Below are 9,013 nucleotides of genomic sequence, written 5' to 3'. Positions count from 1 at the left end.
ACTCCTTCATCACCATAACCTTCACCTTTGGAGGAATCAAAATCAACCCAGAGAAGAATTTGAAATGGATGACGATGGGTGAGAGTCAAAATTGGATCTTGGTTTCAGTTGAATCTGAAGCTGTTTGAGGGAACAAAACATTGAAAAGGGTGTCATGGAGAAAGCTAACAGAAATAGCGCGAAAGAGAACACAGATCCAAGGTGAGAAGAGAGTGAGGAGAGAGGATCAAATCTGAACAATCAAACACAGAAGCCTCATGTATTTGGATTCACTTTTTCTGGGAGAAAAGAAAAATGGTGAAAGAGACAGAAAGAGAGAGAGAGAGCTCACCGCGATTTTGGTTTGCAAAGGGGACCGCGGTGGTGGCGGCTGGCGCGGTGGCCCGTCAGAGGCACTGGTTCGGTGATGAGGAGAAGGTAGCTCCGGTAGGTGAGGGTGGTCGGTGGTGAAAAGAGGAGAAGGGGGCACTGCGGCTCTAGGGTTGCTAACGACGGCGAAGCAGGGGCGGGGTGGGTGCGAAGGTCCTCTGGTCGGCAAGAGCGAGACAGGGAAGGAGAGAAGGAGGGGTGGTCACTGACACTGACACTGGAGGCTGCAAGAACGGAAACAGAGGCAATTTGGGGTTAGTGGTGGTGGTGGTGGTGGTAAGGTGATGAGTAGACGAGGATGATGGAGTGGTTAGTGGGGAAGGGAAAGATGATGCAGATGATGATAAGGGTATTTTGGGGTTTTTAGGTAATATTTTAGTGTTTGGATATTTTTGTTGTGCGAAACTCATGTTTTATGGATACAAATGGTAGTTTTCTTCTTTTATGGGTAGATTTCTCAGCGTTTTCAACTTTCGTAGGTACAAATGGTAGTTTACTCTTATTTGAAACTATAAAACTAGGGTTAATTGAATTTTAAAATTTGATTAATTTAAAATGATATTTTTGTCTAATCAAATAAAGGATGAATGTTTAAGTCTTTTTATAAAATTAAATAAATAAATATTTTTTATTTTTATTTAATTAAAAGAGTATTTTAGTAAAAACTGTGATATACTATATATTTTAAAAAAAAATTAAATGTTGATGTGGAAAATAAATTCCACATGTCTTATTGTTATTTGTCTATATTTTAAAAGTATCGGTATATATGAATTTATTATCGTACCGTAACAAACACCAATTTTTAAATATATATTATATCAATACTTTTATTAATTTTTTTTATATTTTAACAAAAATTATTATTTTATTTAATTTTATAAAAAAACTTAAATATTTTATTTTATATTGAACAAAAAACTATCTTAATTTTTTTAATTTAGTAAAAATTTAGTTAGCCTTAGTTTTGTAATTTTAAATCTGAAACCATTTAAAAATTCAAAATTCAAAATAAAAACATATATAAAAAATAAAAAAATAAAAAAAAGTGTTTGATCTAAAGTGTTCTTTCTGTCTGGGCAAAGAAGAAGAAGAAGTGTCTCCGTCAGTCGGTCACTCGGTCTCCTCTCTGCTCTTCTTTGTCCGAAGCTCTCTTCGTGTCGTCTCCACTCTGCTCTTCTTTCTCTCAAGCTCTGTTCGTGTAGTCTCTGGCCAAGAAGAAGACGAAGCTCTGTTCGAATCGTCCCCCCAGTTCCTCCACGTCGTTTTCTCGAATCGAATTTTGCCTTGTGAATAACGGTGGATCTGTCACTGGTTTCAATTCTAGTAGGGATCGGAGGGCGTGATGGTGTCGAGAGAGCTGTTCGGTTGGTCCCCGCCGCACATACAGCCTCTCACTCCGGTGTCGAGGTTTCGGAGCCGCCGGAGTCACCGTCTCTGTATATTGATCCCGGTGCCGAGACTTCGGCGCCGCAACAGGTTGAGGTGGAGGAGGAGATCGAGGAGCCAGAGGAGGTTGAGCCGTCGCCAGCTGCTGTTCCTTTCTCCCGCCTTTTCGCTTGCGCCGATCGTTTTGACTGGTTCCTTACTTCCTTATGATCTGCTGCAGCTCACGGCACCGCTCTCGTCGTTTACTTGCATTTCTTTGCCAAAATCATCCAGGTTCCTCGGCAAGATGCCCAGTTTCACACGTTCAAGGAGGTTCGGTTTCGTTCTCTTCTTAAGCCCTTACCCTAGATTTTGTTGTGCGTAGCTGTCTGGATTTTCATTTCTGGTAATTTGATTTTGCTTTAGTTGTGAAATGTATTTGCTGCTTGTGAATTGTGATGTTGGATGAGGTAATTGAGCAATGAATTTTTTTTCACCAATACTGAATTGATTACACTCATTTGAACACTTCTTCCTGTAAGGGAGCATCAAAACCGCAATTCAGGCTGGGTCAGCATTGGCATTCACCTCTGCATTTATTGATTTCAGAGGTCAGAGAATAAAACATGATTCTCATAAGGAGTATGCTGCCTACAACTCTGCATTGATGAAAACTATTAAGGGTGCAACAACTGGTTTAATTTCTGGCACCATCTGGGTACTGTTGTTGCCACCTGGAATCATGTTCCTCGTGTTGAGAGAAACGTTGCTCTTCCAGGCCTCATAAGAACTTTCAAGATGATGGGCAACTATGCATTGACCTTTGTTGCCATAGGAGGAGTCTACATTGGTGTTAAGCAGTTGGTGCAGAACGCTAGGATGAAGAGGGATCTTGTCAATGGTGCTGTAGGTGTGCAACTGTTCTGGGTTACAAAGGTAGCCTTTTGCTCCAAACTATTTAGCTCTGTTAGACCATAATTTTTATATGTTAAATCTATATCTTGAAATCTCACTTATGGAACGTCGATGAAAATGGTGAACAGAACTCAATGATGCTTTGATGGCTTTCCCCTATAATATAATTAGATGTGATAGTGAAGTATCATATAAGGAAATCCAGTTCCTTTGTATGTGAATGTTGTGTGTGTGTGTGTGCCCCCATCAACAAAATCCTCCTCCTCCTCCTTTTCAAGTTACGTTGCTTGTGTGTATTCGTGAGTTTTCATATTTGTTTCTTTATGATTTGTGTTTGGGTCCGATGTGTTTTTATTCATACCCTTAATGTCAATTCTGAAATCACAGAAGCTTAAAGTGACATTTGTGCCCTTTTTTTTGCTGTCTTCAGTGATCTGTTTCATTCAGATCCAATAATACTTGCTTGATAGCTGATGTTATGTGAACTTGAACCTTATTTTTCTTTATATAGAAACTAAATTCCAGAGTTTATTGCCTTTTGTTATTTTTTTTCGTTGACATTTAGTTGTATTCCCTTATTTTCATTATTTTTCCGTGAAGCTCCTAAGTTGTTCGTTTTCCATTCCAACCAAGAAATTTTCTTGTTCTTAAAGCCCACAATGTCTTGTAGCCATAGCTTAAGGCCTAAGCATAATGTATCTGTTAGCGGTTGTAGTTCAAATGAAACCTTTATTGCTAACTAATTGAAACTTTTCTTTTAATTAATTTCTGGAAAGAATGAGAATTATAGGATGCCATGATAAAGTTAGCTGTATTTTTCGTTGCTTGGGGCTATGTTAGTTATTATTGTAATGCTTATTCAGCCTTAAAATTTGTTTTACATAGATGGTTGGTCAGTTAATGTGTCTGCAAATACTGGCACTGGAAGAAGTCAATATGTGAATGCTGGAGAACTAAGTGGCAGCACTTCTTCACATGAAGGACTTAACAAGCTGATAAACATAGGGGTGTTAGCTTTAACACTGATTTGATACATAGTGATCTTATAGCGTATATAAACATTGTGGGAGCATAGAACTAAGATATATTTTTTCCTATATAAATTCTCTTGCCGGTACATATTTATTTGTCGCAATCGGCCAAAACCAAACCCACATTTAGTATTTTGAATGTTGCTTCTTGTGCTTCATTTACGCAGTGTTATTGGTTGGTTTGTCCAAATTAGTTATAGGTGATTTTGTTGGATACTATCAGACATGTAGAATCAGTTCATTAATTTTTATTAATTTTTTGCAGTATTGTAAATTTATTGACAGAATTACTTATTCAATCGCAAATAGTTATACAATAGTCTTAAAATAACATAGTCCTGAATGTTCTTCACTTTTGAAATTAATTTCTCAAGCTACACTTATAAAATAGTTTCAATATAAATTTGTCAAGCGTCTATATTTTGTTATTTCCTTTTAATGATTTGTTAGCGTTTAGAAAAATGAAAGCTTAAAATTTCATGCTGACAAACAAGGCTTTCGAGTTACATTTTATAATCATATGCTAAGGAAAGCCTTATTAATTATTATGCTTTTTTTCTCATTAATTCCAAAAAAAAGTATAGTCTAATTTTGATATGTAAATAGTATCTCCCAAACCGTGTTTCACTTTTTATATGACAGAATACTTGCAAGAGTAAACACTTCATAACATAATAAAGTATTGCTGTCACTTTAAACCAATTAAATAAAATGAAACAAAAATAATTTGACACTAAATAATTAGAACATTAATTTGCAGGAATATAAAGTAAAAAACTAACATCAAGATCAAATCAAATTAATGAATAAATTATCTAAAACATTCAGATTTCAGCCATCACATCGCAGTGTCATTTAAAGGTGGATAGATCCAACTTTTTGATATCCGAAAATTTAAGAAAAGGGTAAAAAACTCAAATGAGTCAACGGGAGCTCATTGTTACCCAAATCCGCCAAATCAAATTTTGCTACAACAATCCACTAGATTACATTTTTATATAATTCGAATTAATAGGATTCGAATTACTCCCTAGCTTTCTTCCCACGTAATTCGAATCAAGTAGTACCGAATTATGCATGCAAAATCCCCACGTAATTCGAATCAATAAGAATCGAATTACACAAAAATAAATTGAATGATATTAATTCGAATTAGTATGAAATAGTGACGCAAAGCATATTTCGAGACATGTAGATTCGAATTACTAATGCATGGTAATTCGAAAGGAATTGATTCGAATTATATATATATGGTGCGAATGAAGTTGATTCGAATTAGTGTGAAGCGGAGCTCTATATATATGCTGTGAACTCATGTTGCTGTCAACAAAGAGGTGAGATGGCTAGTGAGGATAGTTTTCTAGTGCTAGTACACCACAGAGGATCGATTAAGAGAAAAACTCAGTTTGGCGTGAAGTTCACTGATAAGGATCCTCTATGTATTATCGTGAGCCCAACGATCAGCTACGATTCTCTCGTTAGCTCCGTGCTGGTCAAGCTTGGTCTGGAAGGAGTGAAAAGGGTTAAGAAGTTTTTCTATCGCATTCCAATCACGGTGCTCCATGATACGGTAAAGTATGATTGTTTCACGATCGGGAGTGATGAGGACTTGCAGGTCATGTTTCTTTCTCGTAGGCAGTTTCCCGAGGTGAGGACACCAGAGCTGTTGGCAAAGTTGGTTGACGTGGTATCCAGCTCGGGTGGGTCGAACCGGAATGCCAACACTATAGCCACGGTGGCCGGTTCGAGCTCGAGACCTGCGGTTGCTTCATCGTCCGTTCCAGTGTATGAGCCACCGATCCAGCCTGCCGCCTCCCTATCGTTCGCTGTTGATCTCAGCGGCAATGTTGGAGACGAGGTTGGATATGGGGAACATCTTCCGACCGAAGTACAGTGTCCTACACCGGCTGGTGTTGGAGAGGGATTGTTTGATGATCCAGATGACGATGATGTCGAGCCGGATATGATCGCTGATGACAGCGGCGATGATGTTGGAGCGAGTGATCCGATAAGGGCTACAGGTGGATCTAGTTCTGGCACACAGCAGTACCCACCCCATTTTTCATCGTTGGACCTGGATGCCATGAGGCAGGACGAATATCCTGGGCAGCTTGCTGGATTTGGCGCTAGAGATACGGAAGGGTCTGCCAGTATGACAGAGTTCCAAGTTGGTCAACAATTTCAGGATAAAGATGAGGCGCTGTTGAGTGTGAAGACTTACAGCATCCGCCGAGGGGTACAGTACAAGGTAGTTGAGTCTGACTATCGCAGATACGTGGGAAAGTGTTCTGAGTTTGGGAATGGGTGCACATGGTTGATTCGGTTGAGTCTCCGACAACGCAAGGGCATCTGGGAAGTCAAGCGGTACAACGGACCGCATACCTGTCTCGCCACCTCCATCTCCAGCGACCATATGAGTTTGGACTATCATGTGATAGCGACATTCATTATGCCAATGGTTAGGGCTGACGCATCCGTCAACATCAAGGTGCTTCTAAATGCCACGGACATACACTTTGGGTTCAGGCCTACATATAGGAGGGTGTGGATGGCGAAGCAGAAGGCGGTTGCAATCATCTATGGGGACTGGGATGAGTCGTACAACGAGCTCCCTCGGTGGGTGTTAGGAGTTCAGTGGACGATGCCTGGTACTGTAGCAGTCCTCAGGACTTGGCCTGTTCAAGTTGGGGGACAGGTGGACGAGTCTCGGGCTTATTTTCATAGGATGTTCTGGACGTTTCCCCCTTGTATCGAGGCATTTCGTCATTACAAACCGTTGGTGAGTATTGACGGCACCCATCTATATGGCAAGTATGGCGGAACGTTGCTTGTGGCGATTGCACAGGACGGGAATTCCAACATACTCCCTGTGGCATTCGCACTAGTTGAGGGTGAGAATGCTGAGTCATGGTCCTTCTTTCTCTCCCACCTCCAAAAGATCCAAGACTGCAGTAACTGTAACGGCCCAGCTAACTTCACAACATGTCTGTTGGCGACTCGGCACATGCATCGATACAACCATTCTAGTGCCGCCGACCCCCAACTGTAGCCACCCATCTCCTCAAGTCTAGCAACAAAGGGTAGCCATCTGATGTGTATACGATTGCCGGACTTGTCGGCAAACAGCTGCGTCCCCAACAACATCATGATATAGGCACGTGCAAAGCGCCTAACTGTCTCCTCATCAACCCCGTCGGGACACTCTCCAAATGTCTCCTGGAACCATGTGCAGTTCACTACGAATTTTTGAATTTGGTTTTCAGGAGGTAAGACACCGAGCAACTCATGGAACCACGTCCAAGCAGGCCTCCCACCCTCAATGTATAGGTGGAAGTCTGTTAGGCAACCACTAACATAATGACCGTCCACCGGCAACCCCAGCTGGTATGCGACGTCCTGCAGCATGATGGTGCACTCTCCGAACGGCATGTGGAAGGTGTGCGTCTCAGGCCGCCACCTCTCGACGAATGCACTGACTAGGGGCTCGTCTAGTCGGAACCATCTGTCGTTCAGTCTCGCAAGATGGTACAAGCCGGCCATCTGCAAGTACGGAACGTACCTCTCATCAAGACGCATCCCCTACTGCCGCCTAACGCTGGATATGCAACGCCAAGGCTAGACAGTAGATGGACCGCATAATTAGAACATTTTCACAAACCACTAACATATACAAAAACCACTAACAAAAAACCACTAACAAAAACAATTAACAAAAACCACTAACAAAAACAACTAACAAAAACCGGTAACAAAAACCACTAACAAAAAACCAATAACAAAAACCATTAACAAAAACCACTAACAAAAACAACTAACAAAAACCGGTAACAAAAACCATTATCCTATACCACTATCCTAAACCGCTAACACTAACATAAACCACCATAAAAAACTATTAACAAAAACCACTGGCCTAGACCACTATCCTAAACCACTATCCTAACCCACTATCCTAAACCACTAACAATAACATAAACCACTATAAAAAACCATGAACAAAAACCACTATCATAAACCACGAACAAATACCACTATCATAAACCGCTTTCATCAACCACTACCATTAACCAATAACAGAAAACACTATCAAAAGCGCAACATCAGAAACCACTAACCTCGTCGTTGATCACCCCGGTGATATGAGCAACTCCATCCAAACGATAAAGCCTCCCCGGATCGTCCCCCATCGCCTGAATATGCCGCTCCGGTCTTACTCGGCCCGAATGTTGGTCGTTTTCTTTGGGATTTGGTGGGGTATGAGAATGAGAAAGTGATTCGAATGAACTTGGTTCGAACTCTTTATATAGGCGAATCCATTGTAATTCGAAACAAGTAGATTCGAATTACTTAGTGTAGACAAAATCAAGTAATTCGAATCAATATGACTCGAACTCTACTCGTGTGTCATTCTCCATGTAATTCGAATTGATTTAATTCGAACTCCTCCTTTATAATTCGAATGAACTCCACTCGAATTACTCACAAATTTTGAATCATAATTCGGTACTACTTGATTCAAATTAGGTGAGAAGAAAGCTAGGGAGTAATTCGAATTTAATCAATTCGAATTATGTGCAAACCTAATTCGAATCCTATTGATTCGAATTATATAAAAATGTGATCTGGTGGATTGTTGTAGCAAAATTTGATTTGACGAATTTGGGTAACAATGAGCTCCCCTTGGCTCATTTAGGTTTTTTACCCTTAAGAAAACATAACCAATGAAACAGTGGCAATGGAATGCCAACAATGCAATATATATATATATATATGGTGACGTCTCTGGTGGATGAAAGTGTTTGGTGACTAAGATGGCTAAATGATGTGTTTGGAGGAAAAGTTGACATGTGGAAGGAGATATGTAGTTGATGGTGAGAACAAGATCTGCTGAAGTCTTTGAAAAGGGTAATCTTTTGTCTAACATTAATCGTGACAAAGGAGAATATAGTAAATTTGCTATGTCAGAGTAGGTGAAGTTTTTCTCAATTTACAAAATTTACCTGATTTTGCATCAGATTTAAATTTTTAATATTAAATATTTTAATTTCATAACAAATTTAGATACCAAATAAGATAAAAATAAAAATAATAAAAAATAATTACAAATAAATAATTACATCTGAATATTGTAAAATTCAAAATAATTCTAAATATTCCATGATCCTTCTTACAATCTAAGTTTTATATATATATATATATTATTTGTCATTGAATTACCAATTATACTGTTAATCAACAAATTCATATCAAAAAACAATATTTAATACAATTTTCAGTTTAAATTTTATAAAATGTTTAGTTAACAAATAAGATAAAAATAAAAATAAAAA

At 39.3% G+C, this 9,013-nt stretch overlaps 1 protein-coding gene and 1 pseudogene across 2 annotated transcripts; both read left to right on the top strand.

Annotated features, from left to right (window-relative positions):
• Positions 1–1,936: 1,936 nt before the first annotated feature.
• LOC148569319 (uncharacterized) lies at positions 1,937–3,744 on the top strand (annotated as a pseudogene). Its single transcript, XR_015880745.1, has 3 exons — positions 1,937–2,070; positions 2,280–2,673; positions 3,538–3,744. The product of XR_015880745.1 is annotated as an uncharacterized LOC148569319 (transcript).
• A 1,278-nt stretch (positions 3,745–5,022) lies between these two features.
• LOC107637098 (uncharacterized) lies at positions 5,023–6,732 on the top strand. The gene is made up of 3 exons (XM_088484987.1): positions 5,023–5,253; positions 5,299–5,850; positions 5,926–6,732. Exons 1-3 carry the CDS (start codon positions 5,023–5,025, stop codon positions 6,730–6,732), a joined length of 1,590 nt encoding a protein of 529 aa, XP_088341113.1.
• The last annotated feature ends 2,281 nt before the right edge of the window (positions 6,733–9,013 follow it).

This window comes from Arachis ipaensis, chromosome B4 (genome assembly GCF_059453495.1).
Source record: "Arachis ipaensis isolate K30076 ecotype BB chromosome B4, ASM5945349v1, whole genome shotgun sequence".
Classification (NCBI taxonomy): domain Eukaryota; kingdom Viridiplantae; phylum Streptophyta; class Magnoliopsida; order Fabales; family Fabaceae; genus Arachis; species Arachis ipaensis.
This window is presented reverse-complemented; position numbering and strand designations above follow the sequence as displayed.